The sequence below is a fragment of the Eulemur rufifrons genome, chromosome 8 (assembly GCF_041146395.1).
Source record: "Eulemur rufifrons isolate Redbay chromosome 8, OSU_ERuf_1, whole genome shotgun sequence".
Lineage (NCBI taxonomy): Eukaryota > Metazoa > Chordata > Mammalia > Primates > Lemuridae > Eulemur > Eulemur rufifrons.
Window position 1 is genome coordinate 28,978,648 of NC_090990.1, and position 23,704 is coordinate 29,002,351.

General features: G+C 56.9%; 1 protein-coding gene across 2 annotated transcripts in view; it reads left to right on the forward strand.

Annotated features, from left to right (window-relative positions):
- The window catches only part of KCNQ4 (potassium voltage-gated channel subfamily Q member 4), a 51,771-nt gene that overhangs the window by 25,721 nt on the left and 2,346 nt on the right, over nt 1-23,704 (forward strand). Inside the window, exons 2-13 of one of the 2 annotated variants that reach the window (XM_069477776.1) lie at nt 3,691-3,781; nt 4,465-4,591; nt 4,804-4,979; nt 5,620-5,745; nt 6,152-6,262; nt 6,437-6,532; nt 8,565-8,653; nt 10,403-10,564; nt 17,285-17,505; nt 19,179-19,278; nt 21,022-21,153; nt 23,275-23,404. In XM_069477776.1, coding sequence (XP_069333877.1) covers nt 3,691-3,781; nt 4,465-4,591; nt 4,804-4,979; nt 5,620-5,745; nt 6,152-6,262; nt 6,437-6,532; nt 8,565-8,653; nt 10,403-10,564; nt 17,285-17,505; nt 19,179-19,278; nt 21,022-21,153; nt 23,275-23,404 — 1,561 coding nt within the window. The remainder of the gene's footprint in view (nt 1-3,690; nt 3,782-4,464; nt 4,592-4,803; nt 4,980-5,619; nt 5,746-6,151; nt 6,263-6,436; nt 6,533-8,564; nt 8,654-10,402; nt 10,565-17,284; nt 17,506-19,178; nt 19,279-21,021; nt 21,154-23,274; nt 23,405-23,704) is intronic. The other variant, XM_069477777.1, reaches the window with a different exon arrangement.

A 23,704-nucleotide genomic window follows, 5' to 3' on the forward strand; every position in this document is an offset into this window, starting at 1 on the left:
CCATCTATTCTTGTATATATGGAGAAGCTAAGGCCCCAGGGCAGGCCACAGACAATCCTTAGACAGTCCTTATTTGTCGTATGTATCAACTACACACTGGTTCCGGCAGACACAACCGGACCCAGCTCAGGGGCTCCTTCACACTGTCTTCTCCACCCCTGATCTCCAGATACTGAGATCCAGTCCCAGCTCTGCCACCGATTCGCTGTGCGATCCTGAGCAAGTCTGTCCCTCCCTGGGCCCTGTTTCCTTATCTGGAAGATGGGGATAATTATTCAGGCGCCTGGAACACAGGATGTTCCCTGTCAGACCAAGTGCATCCCTGCACATGCACCAAGCATCGAGGGTAAAGAAACCCCCAGCCAGTGGATTAAGGCGGCGGGAGGTGAAGTTCAGGGGCTTTGTAAGCAGCCTCCATCCGCCCAATGTCAGAGGCAGGTCTTCTTGGGAAAGACACTGAGGAGCCCGACAAGTCAGGCACTGGGGAGCTTTGGGAGCCTCTTCAGTGGGTACAAACTGGGGCTTTAGTGACATACATGGTGTTTCGATGTTCATTTGATGCGCATTCCTGCTATTCATTTACTCAGTCTTTCAACAGTGTTGTGAAATCCATCAATCATCAGTCAATCAGGGTAGGGGGCAAGAGAGTCCGGATGAGGCCATTATTTCAGGGAGGGGCTGGCTGGGGAAGCCTCTCCAAGGAACAGCATTTGAGCAGAACAGGGCAAGTGGGGAGCAGCAGGCAGAGGAGACAGCAAAGCAGGGCACAGCCTGGGGCAGAGCGTGTCCGCTGTGTTCCGGGGCCAGCAAGGAGGCTGGAGCGACTTGGGGCGAGTGGGCAGGGCAGTGGAAAAGGTCACATTCAAGGTGGGGGGGTCCAGGTCTAGCAGGGCCCTGCTGGACGTGCCGAGAAGTTTCACTTTCGCTCTGTACGTGTGAAGGCAAGAGTGGTGACGGGGAGAGCAGGTAGGGCTGGGTGGTGGTGGCTTGGTCAGGATGGTGAGACCTGGCCCACCCAGGGCTGGATTCCGAAGGAAAAGCCAACAGAATTTGCTACAGAACATGCCGTGGAGGGTGAGGGATACGGAGAATCCAAGAGAACTCAGATATTCGGCCTAAGCTCCTGGGGGAACCGTGGTGTCATTGCTGAGACGGGGAGGCCGAAGGTGAGCTGGGTTTGAGGGCAGATTGAGAGGCTGTGTCTGACATGCTCAGTGTGAGAGGCCACCAGACATCCGAGAGGAGACGTTGAGTAGGCAGTTGGACATGTGGGCCGGACTCCGGGGCACGGCTGCCACACCTCACACCTGCCAAGTGGCAGAGGCCAGTGTCGTCAAGGGGGGGCAGCATTCAAAGTGGGCTTTTCCTGTTTGCACTTTTAAGGAAATACATCTTAAAGTTTATATCCGTTTGTAATGGCCCAAGCAACCCATTTATACCTTAAAAAATTAGGAAATACAGATAAGCAGAAAGCAACACAAAAGCCATGTCACTTCATTTTGCCACCAGAGATAAGCCTTGCTGGCTCTTGGTATGTGCATAAAAAACATCTGTATTTTAAACATTGGGATCATATTGCCCTTAACGTTTTGTAATCTGCTTCTTTCACTTAACCTATTGTGAAGTGGAAACTTTATGGGTGTGTGACTATTGACAGGGTAAGAAAAGTGTTGAGGAAAACAAAATTCTTGACACACCTAGTAGGAAGCCCCAGTGTGACCCACTGCTCCCTGACGTTCTGTGGTCAGCTGAGAAAGGGGACTGAGGTGTCTGTCCAGGGCCAGGGGAGGTCCCGTGAAGGTGTGGCTGCAGCCCTTCCCCGGGGAGGGGGCTAGATGAGATGACCTCAGGGAGGGCCCTGCCAGTCCCAAACCCTGTCTCAGGGCAGTCCCCATCCAGGTGGGTGTGGCTGCCGCCTTTTCTGTGGTTAATTACTGAGCACGAGGAGCTGGTGCTCTTCCCTGCTGCTCCCTCAGGTCTCACGTCAGTGCTGACTCAGCGCTGGCTGGAACAGGTGAAGGGGGCCTCCTCCTCACTCATTCATTCCAAACACTCTACCGACACCCACCACCTACTTTCTCCAGCCAAGAGCATTCGCTGGGATGCAGCCCCAGATCCCGCCCTCCAAGAAGGCCGGGAGCCCCTGTCCAAGGAGGGGTAAGTGGGTCAGGGCAGGGCTGTGCCCTTTACATGTCATCCTCCCACCAGCCCCCATTTTACAGATAAGGAGACTGGCTTAGAGAAGGCAGGTGACTTTCCCAGAGCCACACGCATAAGTGGGACTGGGATTCAGACCCAGACCTCTCTGACCTGGAGCCCATGCCCTTAAGGCCACCCTCAAACACGAACACAAATAAAGCCATGTAGAAAGTGACTTGGGCCACACACAGGGAGGCAAGCATTGGGAGCGGGAAGTTCTGAAGAGGGAACAGTGGGGTGGGGGCGGGGGAACCACTGGGGCTCCTCACAGCAGGTAGCATTTGTGTCTGGGTGGGGGTGCAGGGTGAGCAAGTCTCGCAGGCTCAGATGGTGATATTCGGCACACACGGTGCCAGCAGCGGTGCAGAGATGGGGAGATTCTGCGGACGTCTGGGGAAGGCCGGTGGGTCAGTCCAGAAGGAATGTATTCCAGAGAAGCCCATTCCCTCTGGAGTCTCTCCCAGGGCACGTGTGTGTTCAGCACACCCCCATCCCAAAGAGGGGTGCTTCCTAGAGTCTGGCTCATTCTCCTTTGCTGCGTCTGGAGACTGTACCCTCTCATCCCGCCCTCCCTCACATACTCGCGTACCACCAAGGCCCCTGGCTTCTCTCGTACGCCCTTTGTGCTCTTCCTGTCCACTGGGAACCCTGGCTCTAATCTCAGCTCTGGTCTGGACATACCAGGAAACCTTAGGTGAATCCCTCTCCCTCTCTGGGCCTCAGTTTCCCTCATATGTGCAATTGGGGATGAGGGAAGCATTGGATGAGTTAGGCGCTAAGGTTCCTCCCATTTCTAAACATTGGGTTCTGGGCCACTCAGTAGCTTCTCCTGTCCCCAGGGGAGTTCCTGGCCTCGATGGCCCAGCTCCACACTGCCTGGTTCCCCTCCCTATGCCCTCTCCACACTGCATTCTTCCCTCCCTACCTGTCCTCCCTGATCCCCTGTCCTTTGTTAGCTGTCTCGTTATTTAATTCCTTAAGAGCCCATGAGGGCAGAGGCAGTTGTCCCCATTCTGCAGATGAGGTCATGCTCCTGCCACTTTGGTGTGCATGGGGAAGGGTGTCCCTCCTTCAGCCGCTGACCTCCCCTAAGCCTCTGGGACACTTCTTCCAAGACAACTTAAAACCAAGCTAGGGGCTGAGGCCACCACTTGTGGGTGGTTTAGCCTGGAGGAACCCCGAGCCTGTCTGTTCCCACTGCCAGCCCAGACATACCTGCCACTCACAGTGGAATGACCACCTCTCTGAGGTGCAGCCTGTGTCAGGGGGCAATCGACAGAGTTGTGAGGTGTCTGTGAGCTCAGCAGCATGGGTTTGGCAAGTGCTGCCTTTGGTGACCAGCAGAGAGCCGTAACTCTGATTCTGATTTCCAAATAATTCTCCCCAAATAATGCTTCCCTCCTCCCCTGACTCAGCAGCCCCCTGCCAGAAGCTCCTTGGCTGTCCTGTCCCTCCAGCAATCTAACCCTCTCCTTCATGCTGCAATTGCAGATTTTTGCTGGTCTTCAGCTGCCTGGTGCTGTCTGTGCTGTCCACTATCCAGGAGCACCAGGAATTTGCCAACGAGTGTCTCCTCATCTTGGTGAGTGCTGGGAGCCCAGGTCTGAGGGGCCTGTGTAAGGCGGAGAGAGGCTTCTCATACCATGGCTCAGAGAGCAGCTTGCTGTGCTGTGTTCCCTGAGCTGGTGGCTGCCCCTCTCTGGGCATTGTCCCCACTTTATAGTAGGTGTTGGGGGACTGCCTGCCTCTATGTGAGGGCTTATGATGAGCCCAGAATAGAAGAGGTGAGTAGGGTCCACCCCTTCTCAGAGCAAAAACTGCTAATGCCATTTTTGGTAGGTTATAGTTTAGATTAGGTGTTTGTTTTTGTTTTTTTTTCCTAAACAAAAAATATCCAACAGAAGCCCCTCAGAGGGCAACAGCTAACAGCTAACAGATAACCACCTCTTATGTCACCCAGCCAGGGTTAGGGAGTCTGAGATGTCTGGGAGACTGAGGGCAGGTTGAGGAGCAGAAAAATCCAGACAGCTCATGGGGGTCGGAAGGGGAGGACAGACTTGGGCCTTGGTCTCCTTGGAGGGCCTGGACTGGGCCACCTGCCTTCTGGAAATCCTCCTCAAGTCCACCCAGGTGTAAGAACCTCCAGAAGAGGGGTCTGAGGAGATTCTGGCCCCCCTCCCCAAGGACTCCTGGCTGGGTTGGCACTGTGACCAGGACCCTGGTTCTGGAAAGTGGGGACCAGAACTCAGGTCCCTGGTCCCACAGGAATTCGTGATGATTGTGGTATTTGGCCTGGAGTACATCATCCGAGTCTGGTCGGCTGGATGCTGCTGCCGCTACCGAGGATGGCAGGGCCGCCTGCGGTTTGCCAGAAAACCCTTCTGTGTCATCGGTAAGAAGGCCTGCCCTGCTGGACCTGGCCCCTGACTCCTCACCCTAAGCACCAGGGTTGACACCTTGACCCCATTCCTGACCCTGACCCTGACCCTGGCTACTGACACATTCAATGGACCTTCCTAATCCCCCCTGCCCCATGGCCCCAGAAGTCCCCGACCCGGGTGGGCTGGCTCCCTGGCTGTGACCTTGCCACCCCCGCCCCTGCAGACTTCATCGTGTTCGTGGCCTCGGTGGCCGTCATCGCTGCGGGCACACAGGGCAACATCTTCGCCACGTCTGCGCTGCGCAGCATGCGCTTCCTGCAGATCTTGCGCATGGTGCGCATGGACCGCCGCGGCGGCACCTGGAAGCTGCTAGGCTCGGTGGTCTACGCGCACAGCAAGGTGAGGCCAGCGGGCCGCGTGGACGCCCGAGGGCGTGTCTGGGGAGGAGCAGAGAGGTCAGGGGCCCGGGAGGAGCTCGGGGGTGGGGTGGGGTGGGTGGAGAGACTAGCGACAAGGCAGCGGATGAGGCCGGAGACTAGCTCCGCGCCGGAAGGGGCGTGGCCAGGACATGGGGCGGGGCCTAAGGGGCGGGGCAGGACGGAGCGTAGGGGTCGGGACCAGGCCAGGAGGCGGGGCCAGAGGAGAGGGCTTGCCCGCTTCACTTGGAAGCTTGTGGCTTTGGACTGACTGTTAGCACAGCACAGTAGGAGCTGAGCTGGGGCGGGAGCGGGGCTAGCTGTAGGGCCCGGATCGAAATCTGAAAGAGGGCGTTGGGGGTAGGCAAGGTGGCCTGGGGTGGAGACTGAGCCTGTCACCTGGAGAGTCAAGGGCAGGCCCGGGGGTCCTGGCGGTTTCGCGAAGGCAGGGCAGGGTCTCCTTGAAGGGAGGAGCTGAGAAAGAAAAGCAGCAGAGTCACAGCCAGGGCGCTCCGGGGAGCTCTGAGAGGTGCGGTGTTTTATCCCCTCCCATTCTGGGAGCTCCCACCTCTCCCGCGGGCGCAGCGCCCCTCACCTCCTCACTCCCTTCGCCCACCCGGCAGGAGCTGATCACCGCCTGGTACATCGGGTTCCTGGTGCTCATCTTCGCCTCCTTCCTGGTCTACCTGGCCGAGAAGGACGCCAACAACGACTTCTCCTCCTACGCCGACTCGCTCTGGTGGGGGACGGTGCGTGAGGGTCTGTGCAGGGCTGCTCTTCTGCCTGGGGCCCTGCCTGGGAACTTCCGACTCTGGGGTTGAGCAGGCCTGTCCGCGCCCTCTGGCTAGAGCTAGGACCCCTGAGACCAGACCCTGTGGGAGCCCCCCGACCTGTCTAGTGGACCGGCTCGTGCTCCCACCCAGCCCCCCACATCGAGCCCTTGTGACCTGTGCCCCTTTCTGCTGTCCAGCACTGGAGAGAGGGCATCGTCTATGCTCCTAACCAGCCCCTGTGGCAGGTCCTTGTAACCAACTCCTGTGGGTGACCACTAGGCCCCTTCCCTCATGATCAGGCTCACACCAGCCTGTGCCCCCAACAAGCTCTTGCAGGTGGCCCCAGTGACCAGTCCTGCAGGTGACTTGTTTGTATCCCCAGATTACGTTGACAACCATCGGCTATGGTGACAAGACGCCGCACACATGGCTGGGCAGGGTCCTGGCTGCTGGCTTCGCCTTACTGGGCATCTCTTTCTTTGCCCTGCCCGCCGTGAGTTGCCCTCTGCTGGGTTGGTGGGGGAGGCTAGGAGCGGGACCTGCTCAGCCCCTGTCACAGATTTGCCTGAGTAGCCTGGGGTGCCTCGGTGGGCAAGGATGGGGATACCCTTGCAGCCTCTTGTTGCCTCCAACTACTGCATTCCCCCAACCATGCCCTATCCACCAGGGCATCCTGGGCTCTGGCTTCGCCCTGAAGGTCCAGGAGCAGCACCGGCAGAAGCACTTTGAGAAGCGGAGGATGCCAGCAGCCAACCTCATCCAGGTACAACATGCCCAGGATGCCCTGTGATGAGATGCTATGACTGCATTGGTGTGTCAACCCCATATGCTGACCCATGTGTCCCAGACCAACTGTGACTCCACTTTGAAGCTCAGAGAAGGGATGTGACTTTTCTGGGTCACATGCCAAGCCATAGGCAGAGCTGGGATGCTAACTGAGATTGTCAGAAACGGTCCCCTGCACCACATGCCCAGTTTAGGGCTAGCCACAGCTGTCCCACTGCCCAACTCCAGGCCCCACTCTACAGGGCCTGGAGAGGGGTGGAGCTGGGACAAGAGGCCCTAGGCCCCTGGAGGAGAGCCAGTTCTGCCACCGGTCAGCTGTGCAGCTCTCAGTAAGCCTGTTCCATTCCCAGCACCTTCATTCATTCATTCATTCATTCCACAAGCACTGATACAAATGAAAAGAATATGGTCCAGACTGGGTGTTTAGGAACCTCAACATTTAGTGGCTGGTTGGGCAAAGTTGAGCTGGCCAAGGAGGCAGAAGGACCAGCCACAGGGGTGGCTGGAGAGCCAGGAGTGTGCGGTCTCCATTTCCCAGTGTCATGGGGTGTTCTGACCGACTGTGGCCTGAGCCAGGGCTCTTGATTTTCTGTGACCCTGGGACTAGGCCCTGGCTTCTTTCTAGTCAGGGGTGTGTGCAAGAGAACTCCTTGCAGGAAATGGCTCAGGGATACTGGCATAGCCCACCCTGCCTGCTCCCCAACATGTCACCCTCCGGCCCCCAAACCCTAGCCTTACTCAACTCCTCCTTATCTCTCCTCCCCAGGGTGGAACCCCTCTCCCCATCCCTGCTATCTCTCTCCAACCACCAGCATAGCCTTTTCTTCTTAGTGTCCCTTGGGCACAATGGCCACTGTCCCCTGGGAGCTGGCCCTTCGAGGGCATTGTAGGGGCAGGCGGCTGGCACTGGCCGTGCCGAGAGACAGCTGGTATTGTGGTGCCCATAATTAATGAGACAGCTCTGGCAGCTGCTCCCTAGCCCATGCCAGGGGCCTAGGCAAGCAGGAAGTAAAAATATTCCTGTCTTAGGAGGACGCCTGGCTGGTGAGGTCAGCGGTGGCAGCCCCTTAAGGACAAGAAGCATCCAAAGAAAGGAGGTATCCAGGGCCCAGTTCTGCTTTGTCCTGTCCGGCAGCTTCCATGCCTCCCTGCCCTCGCTGATGGCTACACTCGCTGTCCCTCCCTGGCTCTCTTTACCTGGAGGGAGAGGGCCAGTCTTTCCTCTTGTCTGACTTGCATCCCTCCTGCTTCAAAGGAAGCCCTGCAAGTCCATGGATGTGAGGGGTTGGTAGGTGATGCTCTTTCCTCCCCTCTTCAGTCCTTAGTATTCCTGTGGGCAGTGACAGCAGGGGAGAGATGGAGTGGAGTTATTAGTGATAATAATTCACTCAGTCAGCATTCATTCCCCAGACTTTCGCAGAACACCCACATGCGCCAGACGCTGTATTTGCATTGAGGACACAGCAGTGACCAAGACATAATTTACAGTCTAGGGGGAGACATTAATCTAATACACAGTGAATAGATATTTATCAAATGTGATAAGGAAGAAAACAGAGTGTTTAACAGGAGAACCTGTTATTAACTGAGCTTGGCATTTAGTATACATTTGTTCATTTAGTCCTCACAGCCCCCTGTTAGGGAAGGAATATTAAATCCATTTTATAGGTGATGAGGTTTCTGAAGCTTTACTTAATTTGTCCGCACTAGTCAGGGGCAGAGCTGGGACTGGAAACCCATGTCTGCCCGACAACAAAACCCCAGCTCTTAACCCCTGCATCTAAGTCCCCGGCTCTGATGTTGATCTGCTGTGTCACCTTGGGGAAGTCATTTCTCTCTAGGCCTTGATTTCTCGGCTGGCCCTGCTGGTGGCTCTGGAATCGGAACTAGACTCTGGCTCTGAGTTGCCCTCAGCAGGCCTGAGGACTGGGTTCCTTCAGGGAAGAGGGCTGGTGTGAGGCTGAGAGGTCTCATTGACACCCCATTCCCCCATGTCCCCATACCACCAGGCTGCGTGGCGCCTGTACTCCACCGATACGAGCCGGGCCTACCTGACTGCCACCTGGTACTACTATGACAGTATCCTCCCATCCTTCAGGTAGGTCCTGCTGGGCGATGGGAGTGGGTGGGGGACTGGCAGTAAAGCCCTTTGAGGACAGGTGGCTGGGACTCAGCCCTGTAGGGCAGGGAGCAAGTGATGGCTCCCAGGGAGGCATCTTGGGCTGGCTCTGCAGACACTATATAACTCAGAGCCTGGAGTGTCCTCTGTCCCACTCTGCTATGTCCAGGGAAGGGTGGACCCTGGACATAGGGCATTGGTGAAGCCCCGCCCCACGGCTGAGGCCAGGCTCCTGAAGTGCCTGGCAGTCTGCGTGCTCACCTGTAGGTGATGCCACCCAGGACAGCGGTGCAGCCAGCTCATCCACCCTCAGTCTTGAGTCAGGGACAGTGTTAGCCCTTACTAACACTGGCCTGGCACACTGTAGCTGGTTGGAGAAAGTGTGGAATGGGCAGGAACGTGTGTAGGAACATGTGTTCCACATTTAGGTGCATGGGCCCACCCCATGCCCCCATGCATGTGTATGTGCTTACTTTTACTATGCTAGGCAGTGGCCTCAGGGCTCAGAAGTGGGTCTGACCCACTGGCCCAGGCCGGGCTGAGGCTGAATGGGGGTGGCTCCACTCAAGGGATTATTAATAGCATCACCAGGGTGCGTGTGGCCAGGTGGCTGGCCAGGCCCTTGGGTAGGAATGAAGACCACGGAGCCCAGCTCAGTCTCATGAGCAGGCGGGCAGCAAGTGCGCGGCTGGGCCAGGATGCTGTGCTCAGCGCTTCTGTGGGTGTCTTTTTTGCCTCATTAGTTCTCCAAGAGCAGCTGTTGCATGATCCCACTTGACCCTGCACCTGGCTCCCCCCTCCGCACTCCCTCCTAGCCCCAGGGGCTTCCCCAGGGAGGAGCAGGAGGGAAGGGGGCTCCCAGCATCATACTAGTGCCCCCCCATCTCTCCACCTGGCAGAGGCAAGCTCCCACCTCAGAAACGGGGGTGTGGCTGGGTTAGAAGCAGCCTCTTTCTCCAGCAGTAGCCCTGAGGGCTCAAGGCCCGGCATGGGGAGGGGGGCAGGGACTGCTTTGTTAGAAATATGATGTGTGTGAGGGGTGGTGGGGGTGGGAGGGTGGTCTGGGTCTTCTGGTAAGAGTCACAGAGCCTAGTGTGGAGATGCTGGGTCCACTGGGCCTCCTGCTCCTTGGACCTCAGTCTCCTCATCTGTACAATGGGATGGTAGGCAGGGGAGAGGGGAGATACCCTCCTTGGCTTATGGCAGCAGAAAATGGCCTGGAGAGTTAGGAAGAAGCTGCAGGCCCAAGATCCAGTCTCCAAGAACCCAGTGGCAGGAGTGATTGCCATAGGGGAAGGAAGCTGGGCTAGCCGCCCTATCAAATCTCCCTCCTCAGCCTCAGTCTCCCCTAAAATCCAGAGGCAGATCTGGAGGGTAGGATTTCAGGGCTGCTGCTGGCCACTGGTGGGCACAGCTCCAGGCCCAGGCAGTCAGCTCGGCGAGCAGAGTGAGCTGGACTGGAGCTCCCAACTCGCTGCCCTCGAGTTGTGCCCAGCCTTCATGACCACGCCTGGCATCCCTCAGGACTCCCAGGAACTAAATATAGAAAGTGGGGGAGGAAGGCCAGTCTCTCCCACTCCCCACCCTGTCCCGGCCTGGCCCGGGGCATCGGTGAGCACCTCCAGAGAGGCAGGACCTGGCAGGATCTGGGCTCAGGGGCGCAGCGCCCACTGGGTGAGAGGGTGGCGCCAGGACCCTGCCTGCTGCTGATGGCGCCCTCTCCTGCAGAGAGCTGGCGCTCTTGTTTGAGCACGTGCAACGGGCCCGCAACGGGGGCCTACGGCCCCTGGAGGTGCGGCGGGCGCCGGTACCCGACGGAGCGCCCTCCCGTTACCCGCCCGTTGCCACCTGCCACCGGCCGGGCAGCGCCTCCTTCTGCCCTGGGGAAAGGTAGGGGCCCCCTGGGGCCGCCACCTCCTCTTGCTTCTCCTCCTCTTCTTCCATCTTCTGTCTCATCCTCTCTCAGACCTGCCTCCAGCCACTACATGAGTGTCTGAGCCTGTTTTGGGGACTCCTAGGCCTTGTTACGAGGCCTGGGTGGTGTCGTCAGAGGGCCAGCCAGGTACAGACCGAGGGCCTCTCTGGAAAGGCCAGGCCGGACTCACCTTTTTGTCACCTGGGGCTTCAAGGGTCTGAGTGGGAGAGATGTCCACACCACCCTTCCCATCACCTCCTCCGTTCATGCCATTGTCCTCTTTCTTTCTCTGTTTCCACGTCCCCTCACTCTTCCATCCCTGCACCCCCATCCCTCCTGGGAAGCTGGAGAGAGGAGGAGGCCGCTGGCCACAGGTGCTTACGGCTCAGGTAATCGTGGGCACTGCCCTGGGGTGTGAGGGCAGGGAACCCCTTCCCCCCCGGCATGTTGCCCTGGCAGGGGCTGGACTGAACTTGCCTCTCGGAAAGGAGATGCCGGCTGGAAAGAGAGCTCTGTGACTAAGACCACGTAGGACCTGCATAAACGTGACCAGCGACTAACGCTCTTGTCTTGTGCGACCCTTGTCCACAGCTTTGCTGAGCCCAGGGGGTCCTCCTGGGACTCTCTTTTTGTCCTTACTGAGGTCACTTTGGTGCTCCCAATAGTCTCTTCCCCTTGACCTGTCTTTCCCAGAGCTTTTGCATCTCAAAAGAAGAACAATGTTCACAGATACAGGAGTTTCAGGCACATTTGGATAAGGGAAGCCCGTCAAATTACAGCATGGTCAGGTGGCTGCTCTTGTGGAGCTTGGAGGTCAAGGGTTCAAACCGCCTCGTTCCTCCCCTGTCCTTTACCCATCTCTTTATTTTTGTCATATCTTCACATGTCCTCCTGGAACCAGACAGGGGGACACTGGGGCCTTGAGCCTCAGTGTGATTCTGAGCCCCAGACCTGGAGCAAGGGCTGGGAGATGAGAGGGAGGAGGGACGGTGGACCTTGCCTCTGCCACCTGATGCTGTGTGTCTCCGAGGAAGTCATCAAGTCACTCTGAACCTCTGTGTCCTGGCAGAAAATTCGTGAGGTTCAGGCTGATCAGGGGCTCTGGGTTCTCTGAGCCTCTGGACTGGAAAGGTGTGGGGAGGTGTTCTGGTGCAGAGGATGCAGGGAGCGGCAGCCCTTCCCTGTTCTCGGTGATGGTACTTCTGGGCCAGGGCTGGACAGGAAGTGGGTAGAGAGGGAGAGCCCCTCAGGTCTGGGGCCGGAGGGAGGGGACACATGACCAGCCAGGCCAGGCTGGGAACTCCCTGGGAGAGAAGTCCATGGTGGGGCCCCACTCTGATTCTCCGTCACTGCCTGAGGACGCCGATGTTACCCGCTTTCCCACCGAACCACTGCTTATAGGCAGAAACTCAGAAGTTTTGCCATTCTAGCATCCCTGCCCAGGACCTGAGCCAGGGTCCTCTGTAGCTTCCTGTTCACTCTGGTCTCACCTTGCCCGAATAGGCAGGCACTGGGAACGGAAGTTAGCCTGGAGCCAGCACCTGTACCGCCCCCCACAGCTTCTCTGGGTCCCTGAGCCCCCCAAGGCCCGGGAACAGATTACTGCTAGGGGCTTGGCCAGTACTAACTCCCAGCCCTGTATCTCTCTGCCCTGGAGGGCCTGTGTGTCTAGGACTCATGGTGAGGCTGATGGTGTGTCCTTTCTTTCCAGGGACCCAGGGGGCTGAGCTACCACTTCTAGATCCATCACCACACTCAGGCCAAATGGCCATATCCTTAATCATGGCTGTCTTGGTCCTATGGGGTGGGTACCCTAGCCAGAACAGCCCCTCTCCCCCAAACACACACATATACACTCCTGGTTGGTCACACCCCTAGTGGTGCTGGGGAGGGACCCAGGTGGAGCATGTTCACAGGAAGTGGAGATAAAGGAGCAAGACTTCCTGGGGGCTGGCATTGCCAGGGCAGCGCAGCCCCTCATTAGGGTTTTGCAGTGAGTTTCTCTAAGCATGGTCTCCTGACCTCCTGCATCAGCATCCCATGGGGTGTTTGTTCAAAATGCAGATACCTGGACCTCTCCCCAAGCCCTCAGGATCAGAATCTCTGGAGAGTGGCGGCTTCTGCGTTTTCAACACGCTCCCCAGGAGATCCTTATGCAAAGTGTGAGAACCTCTTATTCCTGGGGATGGGGCTAGAGGATGATTCAGGTGGAGGTCCTTCTCTCCCACCAGCCACAGGAGGCCGGCCCCATCCTGGCCACGCTCCCCACGCTCTGCCCACGGCCCCTTTCCCACTAACCTCTGTTCGTGTCTTGTTCTCAACTTTCCAGCCAGATGTTTAATAATAAACGGAGTTTCTTTCGGATCCACGCCAGCTGGAGACCGAGGTACCTCCTCGCCTGCTCCTCCGGTCCCCACTCCTCCTTGCCCTACCCACTTCGGGGGCTGGAGAGGGGGACAGGATGGGCCAAGGACAAGGTGCATGTGCCTGCCGCCTGCCGTCTGCCTCAGGGCCCCCGATGAGCCCCTCGCCTATCTGGGGATGCCTCTGCCGGGGCTTGGGGCATGGTCCCTGGAGAGCTGCAAAGAGTAATTGCAGTTCGGTTAAACGAGTGCAGCAAAAGGAGGGGGCAGAGGGGCTGTGGAGCTTGGGTGAGGCATGCAACCCAGGGAAGCCTTGGAAGGAGTGTGTGGCAGGGAGGGCACTGCAGGCTGAGGAAGCAGCAGGACCTGGGCAAGGAGGTGAGGGAGAGAGGGAGCGGACAGCTTGGGGAAAATCAGCAGCCCCGCATCGATTGGTGCTTCTTCCTATTGGTGCGCCTGGCAGCCTGGGCTCACTGGGTCTTTGGTTTCCCAAAGGTGCCTCTGGAGCCTTGTGGGTTGGGGGGCCCAGAGCCAGGAGATGCGTGAGAGCTCCTGGCTGCCCGGTGTGCTTCTGACAAGGGGCAGTCTTTCTTAGAAACATGGGTTCTGGGCGCGGTGGCTCACGCCTGTAATCCTAGCACTCTGGGAGGCTGAGGCGGGAGGATCACTCGAGGTCAGTAGTTCGAGACCAGCCTGAGCAAGAGCGAGACCCTGTCTCTACTAAAAATAGAAAGAAATGATTTGGACAGCTAAAAAATATATATAGAGAAAAAATTAGCCGGGCATGGTGGCGCATGCCTGTAGTCCCAGCTACTCGGGAGGCTGAGGCAGTAGGATCACTTGAGCCCAGGAGTCTGAGGTTGCTGTGAGCTAGGCTGACGCCACGGCACTCTAGCCCAGGCAACAGAGTGAGACTCTGTCTCAAAAAAAAAAAAAAAGAAAGAAAGAAAGAAAAGAAAGAAACGTGGGTTCTGGACCACAGTCTAGCCACCACTCACTAGTCATGTGTCCTTGGGTGAACCACTTGACCCCTCTGTGCCTCAGTTTCCTCAGATGGAAAATGAAGATGATAATATGATCTGCTTCCACTGAAACTGTGCCTGGTTCCTAAAAATGTTGGCTTCATTTGATTTAGCATGTTGGGCAGTTAAGATCTTACTTACTTTAAAAAATAGCTTGGAAACCATGGCTGTAGGCAATGGGGACACACCAAAGGGTTAAGCTGAGGAGTCTCTCCGTCAGACTCTTTGCAAGCCTCCTTTGGCTGTGGAGGACATGAGAGACAGGAGGGCACAGCCAGGGCAGGGGCCAGCAGGGAGGCTGTTTGCACAGTCCCTGAAGAGAGGGGTGGTATGTGGCATCAGATGCGTCTGCCTCTGTTTCCCCAAGAGCCTGGCCTTGGCTGGCAGATGATGAATCAATCCCTATAGAAATCCCTTCTGGAAGTGAGTACAGGGGTTGGGTTGAGCAGGGCAGCCAGAGCTTGCCCTCCCCCTAGGATACGGCAGTCAAGCCCACCCATGGCTCTCCAGGCACCAACAGACCCTTAGACCAGAGTTTCTCGATCTTGGCACCATTGCTGTCTTGAGTTGGATAATTCTTTGTGGGCGGGGCTATCACATGCAGGGTAGGATATTTAGCAGCCTCCCTGGCCTCTGCCTACTAGATGCCAGGAGCACCCCCCAGTGTGACAACCAAAACTGTCTCAGGCATTGTCAAATGTCCTCTGGGGGGCAAAATTGCCTCTAGACTCTATCCTGATTGCTTGTCCCAGAAAAAGAACACAGTCCCTGAAATCAGAGAAAACTGGGTTCCAGTCCTTCCTCTGTCCCATAGGAGCTCTGTGACTTTGGGCAAGTCATTTCACCTCTTTCCTCATTTGTAAAGTAGGGATGGTGAAGCTGGAGCCTGCCACACACAGTGGCTGACAGAGCTGAAAGGGGAGGCAGACAGGACCCTGCGCGTTCTAAGGAGCCAGGGAAGGGAAGGAGCTTTTGGGTGCCCTTGGGTGCCTGTGTGTGCCAGGTTTCTTTTCATTTTCTCTGAGCTTTTAGGCTCAGGGAGGCCAATGTAGGCCATTTTCTGGGCCCTGCCCAAGGAGCTGCAATCCAGGGCCACTCCTGGGAAAACAGTGCCTTCTCACATTAAAATAGGAGCCCATGGTCTCTGGCCTGAAAATTACAGAACCCCATAAACCAGGCCAGAACCTCCCTCAACCATCACAGAATCAGAGCTGGAAAGGGACCTTTCAAGGTCTCTAGTGCAAGCCCCAGACCCCTTCTTCCAAAAGTCCTGCTGAGTACAAGCTCAGCCTTGCTTGCATACTTCTCATGACGGGGAGATCATTTCCTTCCCCAGAACGCCATTGGAGTCTTACGTGCTGGGTGCAGCGATGCAAAGTCCCAGGCCCTTGGGTGAAGGGTCAGGGCCTTCTCCACCCTCCTCTCTTCCTCTCCACTTGGAGGAGTGGAGGACAGGGGGAGGGGTTGCATGGACTGGGTGGGGTGGGGTGCTTGCCGGCATGAGGAGAGCCCAAGGAATGGCTCTGCAGAGGAAAGTTTGGGAGAGCCAACCTCAAACTTAGATTGGAATCTTTGGGATGTGTCGGTGGGACCCTGGGCCAGCAAAGAGCATGCTGGATTTCGGCAGCCATCCCCGTCCTTCCCTCCTGATACCCTCAGGGCCCCCATCCTTGACATCTAAACCTCTCCCCTCTGGGCAGAGGCCCCCCCCACCAAGGATGGCCCTACATCCTGGCCACCTTCCCGAAGGTGCCCTGGTTTCGAGATCCCCTCACCTCAGCACCTTGGCTCTCTGCCCTCTACCCCATGCCCTGGGCATGGGGGAACCCCGGCTGCCACCCAGCACCGAAACCAGACCTCTCCTCTGCTCAGCCCTGGATCTGGAAGTCCCTGAGAGTAGGTGACACAGTCTTCTCCCCCAACCCCTGCTCCACCTCCAGCCTCCTCCGAGGCTGGCTGGTGCTCTCCTAAGCCAGGGCTGGTGGAGACCCCCACTCCCGGCACCTTCTGCAGGGGGTCCTCCAGTGGCAAAGCACAGCAGGGGAGGCAGCGGTGACACCACAGGGCATGGGATGGAGGGTGTGTGCATAGGTCCTACCCAAACAGTGATAGCATGGTCCTTGAACCTCTTGGACACAGAGTTACTCTACCAGGTGTTGGTTAACTGGGGTCTGTCCTGGAGAACCTGAGGCCTCCCCCGACCTGTCTTCCTCCAAGGTTTGGGGATGTGGTGGAGAGTTGGGCGTGGGAAGGGAAGTCCAAGCATGTACAGACATGCACATGTGTGTTCACATGCTCACAGACATGTGTAGTGCTGTTGAACTGGGAGTTCAGTAGGCAATATAGTGGGGTAGATCTTTAAGGGGGGATCCAAAATCTCCCAGGACATCAGTCCAGGCAGGCAGAGCTCAGGCAGGGGAGACCACAGAAGAACAGGTTATCAAATATAGACCCTTACTGGGAGGGCAGGCACTAAGCATGTGCTGGGCATACTTGCGGGCCCAGCAGCTAGACCCATGGGGCCAAGGCCCTGATCAGGCCATCACACCACACACAGCCAAGGGCACCATTGCATGGAAGTCTTTGTGTGATGGAGACCTTATTGGGCAGTGCACTGCCTGCACAGCTGTACCAGGTCCTAAGTCCCTGACCTGACCAATGTGGGATCAGGTAGCTGCAGCAGCAGGGAATGGAGGAAAATATAAATTGACGCATGTACATACATGCCAACAGATGATATGTATACACACTGGTGCCTGTGCACCTGCACTGCCATGTACTTGTGCTCACACACACACACACACACACACACTCGACTCCACACACCCTGTCCCTGCGCACAGTGGGGACCGGAGGCCTACCTCAGTGTGCACGGCCAGGTGAGCTGCCGACCCTCAGCAGCCTGTCTGTGCCCAAAGGGGTCACCACCTCCACTCTCCACCCACCCACCTGCGCCAGGCCCAACTCCCCTGTCCTCCTGTCTGTCTCTCTGACTCCTTTCTTGGGTTTCTCTCAGTCCTTCCACTCTGACATCTGTCTCCTGTGTATCCCTTATCTGTCTGGGCAATGAGGGGTGGGAGGTAGGGGTGGGAAGGGGATCTGCTCCAACTGACACTGAATCACCTTCTCGTGGGAGTCAGGGCCCCCCTCACCACACCCTGTCCCACCCCAGGAAGTCTCCATGTGGTTGGGGAATCAAGCAAGACTCAATAGCCACCCCTAGGTCCTAAGTCAGCTTTGTCCCCACTCACCCCCCCACCCCCAGCCCCGGATAACTTTGCTCTCTCCCCACGCCCCGCTGCCCTGCCAGCAGTCGGATGGGCATCAAAGACCGCATCCGCATGGGCAGCTCCCAGCGGCGGACAGGTCCTTCCAAGCAGCACCTGGCACCTCCGCCAATGCCCACCTCCCCGAGCAGTGAGCAGGTGGGCGAGGCCAGCAGCCCCACCAAGGTGCAGAAGAGCTGGAGCTTCAATGACCGCACTCGCTTCCGGGCCTCCTTGAAACTCAAACCCCGAACTTCTGCTGAGGGTGAGCCCCTGGGGGTCTGGAGCCCAGGACCTGCTGAGGTTGGCAGGGGTGGGGACAGTCTGGGCTGAGGGCAGAAAGATCTGGCTCTAGTCTCAGCTCTACAAGTGATTGACCACCTTTGGGCACCAGGCTGTAAGACGGGCATCAGACCAAGAATCAAACGGAGGGTGGCATTTGGCAGTGGTTAAGAGCAAAGGCTTTGGGGCTAGGCTGCCTGGACTTAAATCCTGGCTCTGTCACTTACCTTGGACAAGTGACCTAATCTCTCTGGGTCTCATTCTCCTTATCTGTAAAATGGGGACAATGGTAGTATCTACTTCTTAGGACATAGGATGATTGTGAAGATTAAATGAGATAATCCACAGAAGGTGAACAGAAGACTTTTGAGAACACAGAAAGTGCTCTACAAAAGCTAGCTGGTGACAAGTGTGCTTTGGAAGGAGCAGGAACCCCTGCTTGATGAGCCCTGACCGTATACACTCCACACCGGATTATATCATTTCTTTCTCCCAGTGACCCCGGGAAGTAGGTTCTGTTTTCATCCCCACTTTACAGACAGGGACACAGATCCCCCAGCCCGTGAATGGCAGAGCTGCTATCCTCAAGCCGGTCTGTCCAGCTCCAAAGTCCGTGCACTCTGCCTGCCCCTCCTCACCCAGCCTGGCCTGCGGACATGAAGCCGTGGACCTGGTGGGGTCACTTTTCTGAGTTCTAGCTCTGCTCGAGACTTGCACAGTGATTTAGGAAAGGTCCTCGCCACCCTCCACACCCCTCTGTGCCTCAGTGTCCTCTTCTGGAAAATGACCCCTGGGTCATTTCGACCAAGCCCCCGGAAGACCTCTCCCAGCTTTGACATACTTTATGCCCCTGGGTGGAGAAAGGTCGGGGTGAGTGGACAAGGATGGAAGATGGGGACAGGAAGCCCCTTTAGCCTCGGAGGGAGGGGGCCCAGCCATGCTGTCTCTGCCTGTGCTGTGCAAGCCCTCAAAATGCTTCTGGCTGACAATTCAGAGTTTGCAGAACCCCACAAACCACCGGGAGGTGCTGACCCACAGAAGCCTGGGCATGGCTGGTGCCTGGGACCGCCCTTCCCTGTGCTGGAAGCTGTCTGATCTGCTCCCTGCTCCTGTGGGGCAAAGATAGCATCACCTCTCTGTGCAGCTCAGGGCACCAGCCTCAGAGAGGCTGTTTGTCTCATCCAGGGCACAGGGCCTTCCCCAGTTGCAAATCTGCGGGTGGGAGGCAGCCCCGTGAGCTGCAGGATAAGACGGTGTGGCTGGGTACTTGCAAAGGCATCAAGCGCCTTTTCTCTGGGGCTCACTGTTCTGCATGGTGGGATCAGTGGGGCTTCCCCCAGGACTTTGTGCAACAAATTTGCTCCAGCCAGACCAGATGTGCCCTAAAGTAGCTCCTGCTCACTTGGCCACAGGCAGATGTTTACCCTGACTGGCCACAGGGGCAGATGGGCATGCAACAGACTGGGGTTTTCTGCCCTGGGTAGGGTGGTGAGGGGCAGCAGCCAGGGAGGCAGGAGCCTGGTCTGCCCCCAGGAAGCTTCTGGGCCCTCTGTGGGCCCCTCTCTCTTCCAGTTGGTACCTCTGATGGTGGTTTGGCATGCATTGGTGGTGGTGGGGGTTGAGAGTGGACCACTTGGGCTGTCTCTGTCTTTTCAGAGGGCCCCTCAGAGGAAGCAGCAGAGGAGAAGAGCTACCAGTGTGAGCTCACAGTGGACGATGTCATGCCCGCTGTGAAGACAGTCATCCGCTCCGTCAGGTGAGACCAAGGCCTGAGGTGAGCACCCGCTCCGTCTGCCACCCACTGCTGCCTTCCATCTGGGCCTGCCCTCGTGGCCAGGCCTGGCTTGCTCCCGGCGTGCCAGCTGCTGCCTGCCTAGAGTGCAGGTGGGGTGGGGGTGGCATCTGGCTCCCAGCAGGGTTTGCTCCTACCCGTCATGTCTAGAGGGCCTGGCTCCAGCAAGGTGGTGGGAACAGCTGCCCATCACTGTCCCTCTCCTCGCATACACAGTGTCCTCCTGGTCACTCCTCACTTTGCCTCTCCTCTTCCTCTTCTTCTCTCCCCTGCCTCTGGCTCTTGTCTGCACCAGCCTCTCTTCTTTCTCTCTCTCCCTGGCTGTGTGTCAGCGGCTGCCTGTCTCTCCCAGTGGGCCCTGTCTTGTCCACTTTTCCCCTGCATCTCTCTGTCTCAGTCTCATCTTTTTGTCCCTGTGTCTCAAACTCTCTCTCCTTGGGTGTCTTGGCCTCAGTCTGTCTGTTTCCCCCAAGACTTCTTCCAGAGAAGTGCTTTTCAAACCACAGATTGAGATGGTTTGAAATCAACTTAGTGGAATCAAGTTAGTGGGCCCTGATCAGCATTAAAAAAAAAAAAAGAATAGAATAGAAAATATCAGAGTGCATCTCTCATATGAAGGGTAAATTATGAAACTTATACTTCAGTTATCTGTGCATGTGTGTATATAAACTTGTTTGTGACCTAAAATGTAATTCTTATGATAGATCTTGGTCCAAAAAGTTTGAAAGCCCTTGCTCTACTGGCTGTCTCCCTGCCTCCACAATTATGAGGGGACCAGAGTCTTCTAAGCCCTTTGGCCATGGCCTAGGCATGGCTGTGGCCCCCGAGCTCCTTGGTGTGGCGTCCTGGCAGCTGTAGCTCCAGAGACCCCCTGACCCCCGGCCTTCTGGACTCACCTTCTGTTTTCCCTGGCTGCCCACTGCCTCTGCCCTTGTGTTCCTTTCAACATCAGAGTCAGCTAGGCTCCCCCATGCTCTCCCCGGAGTCTGAGGCCTCTTCTCACCCCCTTTTCATATATCCTGTCTCTCCCCTTCACGTGACCAGCATCTGGAACAGAGTGCCAGAGCTGCCACCTGACCTAGGTCAGCTCTCCTTGGCCACCCCACACACCCCTCACACCCAGTATGCCCCAAACCTGCTCCTCCTCCTGGATCCCCACTTCAGGCAGCAGCACCACCACCCACCCTATCGCCCAAGCCCTGAGAGTCATCCTGGACTCAGACTAGGAAGCCTTTCAGTGCCACCTCCTGAGTTGCTCAAAGCTGTCCCCTCTCTCCACTCCACAGCCCCTCTCCCAGCTTAGGCCATCCCTGGAGCTGGTTTCCCTGTCCACGACTCTGCCCCCCAGGGTATTCTCTGCACGGGCTGGCAGAGCGGTCATGCCAAAGCAGAGTAAATACACCCACACACGTCCAGGAATTCAGAGCTCTTCAAAGTACCCCTGCAGTCTCCTTGTCAAGGCCAATCTCCCCGCCCCAGTTTTCTCATATGCGCCTCCTGCCCTGAGGACTAACCCCTTTCCATCACCTCCCTGTTGCTGCTGCTCAGGGGTAGGGAGGCTGGGGGACCTGGCAGAGTCCGTTTGTGGTGACCCAAGCAGGAGGTGCCCTGGTGCTGGACAAAGGGGTAGCAAAGGGACGGAGAGGGGCTGGAAAGGAATCCCCTGCTCGAACAGGCCCCTCCCTCTGAGACTCCCTCTCCTGACAGGATTCTGAAGTTTCTGGTGGCCAAAAGAAAATTCAAGGAGACTCTGCGACCTTACGACGTGAAGGATGTCATCGAGCAGTACTCGGCAGGGCACCTGGACATGCTGGGCCGGATCAAGAGCCTGCAGACTCGGTGGGTGCGCTGGTCCCCAGTGGGAGAGCGGGGCAGGGTGGCGGTGTCCCCAGCTCAGCAAGAGGTTTGTGGACCAGAGCCCCAAGCACCTCCCGGGGTCCCCTGCCGGAGCTGGGGTTTCTGGCCTGAGCCAGCTACCTGGCTTGCAGCGCTGCTGCGGCCAGACCTCGCAGGGCACCGGGCTGGAGGCTGAACGACCACCGGGCCAGCCAGTCTTAGGGCCTCTGTGCCACCCTCTGTGGCCCAGAGGGCCTATTGACTTGCATGTCTGCGCGGAGGGGCTTTGTTTAGAATGACTGTTTCCTGGACCTCAAATAATAGGTGTAAAATAATTACTGACCTCCCATTTCCCAAGGGGATAGGCAAATTGTGTTCAAGGCCCATTCTTGCCTCTGGAATCTTCCCACATCGCTTCTCTAGGCCCAGCAGTGAGGGATGACCCTCACACCAAGACCCAAATCAGCTACACCTTGCCCTTGTCCTCTCCTGGACTGCATTCACTGCCCGCTCATTCATTTATTCACTCAACAGATAATCTCTGGGCATTTCCTACTTGCCTCATAGCAGGGATATGATGGAAAGCAAAACAGAGTCCCTGCCCTCATGGAGCTTTCATTCTAGTGGAAAGAAAACAGATGATAAATAAGAAACACTAAAATACCTCAGATGGTAAGGAGAAAAATAGGGGTTAAAGTATTGAGGTTTGCGATTTTAAATAGGTCAGAAGGTGACATTTGAGACCAAATGGAAGGAGAGGGGACAGCCAGACCCGTGGCTGTTTAGGTGAAGGGTTTCCAGAGGGAATGACACGAGATGGGTGTTCATCCAGGATGAGCTGCAAGCATTGGAGGGCTCCGTCCAAAGGCCTGCTAAGATCGGGTTATCTTTTAAAAGGCTCATCTGGCTGCTGTGTTGCGGGTGGACTGACTGTAAGGGAGCAAGGGTGCAGGCAGGGAGACCAATGAGGAGCCTACTTCAGACATGCAGATGTGGGGACTTGGACCAGGGTTGCAGCTGTGGAAGTGGAAAAAGTGGCCAGATTCTAGGTATATTTTTGTAGGTAGAGTTGACAGTGTTTTCTGATGGGATGTAAGAAGGAAGAGTTCAAGGATGAAGCCAGGATTTTTGGCTTGAGTAGGAGGAAAACTCGAGTTGCCATTTATTGCCATGGAGAAGGCAATACGTGGAGCAGGTTTCGATCGGGAGAGTTGGGGGTGTGCTGGGTTTGTGATGTCTGTCAGACATCCAAGTGGAGCGTGTTGGTCTGGCAGTTAAGGTAGGAGTGTGGATTTCAGAGGAGAGGTCTGGGATGGAGATGGCGGTTTGGTGTCAACAGCGTATAGAGGAATTGAAAATCAAGGAATGGCAGACGTCACTTAGTGAGTGAGAGTAAACAGAGAAAAGAGGTCCCAGGAGGGAGCCTTGGGTCCTGTAATGTTTAGAGGTTGTGGAGATAGAGGAGGACCAGCCAAGGAGACTGGGAAGGAGAGGTCAGGGAGGGAGGAAAAGAACCGGGCCAGGATGGTGTTTGGGAATCCAAATGAAGAAAGTGTCTGCAGGAAGAAGGGGTGATCAGATGAAAATGAGGACTGAGAGTTGATCGTCAGATTTAGCAACACGGAGTTCATTCCGGAGCTTGACAGCAGTAGTTTTGGTGAAATGGTGGGGGTGAAAGACTCATTAGAGTAGGTTTGAGAGAGAACGGGAGAAGAGGAATTGGAGGTAGAGGGTAGAGACAACACTTTCAAGAATTTTGCTGCAAAGGAAAGCAGAAAACTAAGGCGAGATCAGCTGGAGCCTTGTCCACCTCATAACTCATATTCCCACGTGTCCCCCTCCCCCTTTCCTGGCCCAGCATTTCCCACGGCTCCTCCACCAGGCAGCTGTTTTCCTTGTCATGCTTGTGCGTGGTGCCTTCGCTCGGCCAGTGAAGGACCGCAAAGCAGGGGCCGGTCCCTCCGCGCCAACTGGGCCTCCATTTGGCAGGGCGCCGGCGCCCGCCCTCAGACCGCCCTTCCCTCTGGCTCAGGCTGTCTTCGCGTTCACAGGCGCCCCAGGATCCGTGCGGAAGGCAGGGGCGGCGTGTGTGGGGGGCCACTTGACGGTTCCCTTTCCCCACAGGGTGGACCAAATTGTGGGTCGGGGGCCCGGGGACCGGAAAGCCCGGGAGAAGGGCGACAAGGGGCCCTCAGACACGGAGGCGGTGGATGAAATCAGCATGATGGGACGCGTGGTTAAGGTGGAAAAGCAGGTGGGTGTAGGATGGAATTTCAAAGCTCTGGAGGGCCACGGGGGCAAGAGGGTGCGCTGCTCAGAGTCGCAGCCCCGAGCACCTGCCGGGAAGGCGCCGGAGTCCGCAGTCCGTCCAGGCCCAGCCCCACAGATGAGCCCCGGGACCCTCCCACTCCCGCCACAGTATCCGGATAAGCCCGCCCTCTCCGGCTAGGTCTCGCCCCTAGGTTGCAGTTGTCTCAGATAAACCCCTCTAAATTCCCGCTGCTCCATTTAAGCCCGCCTCTCGGTCGTCTGTCTGTCTGACGGACAGTCCCAA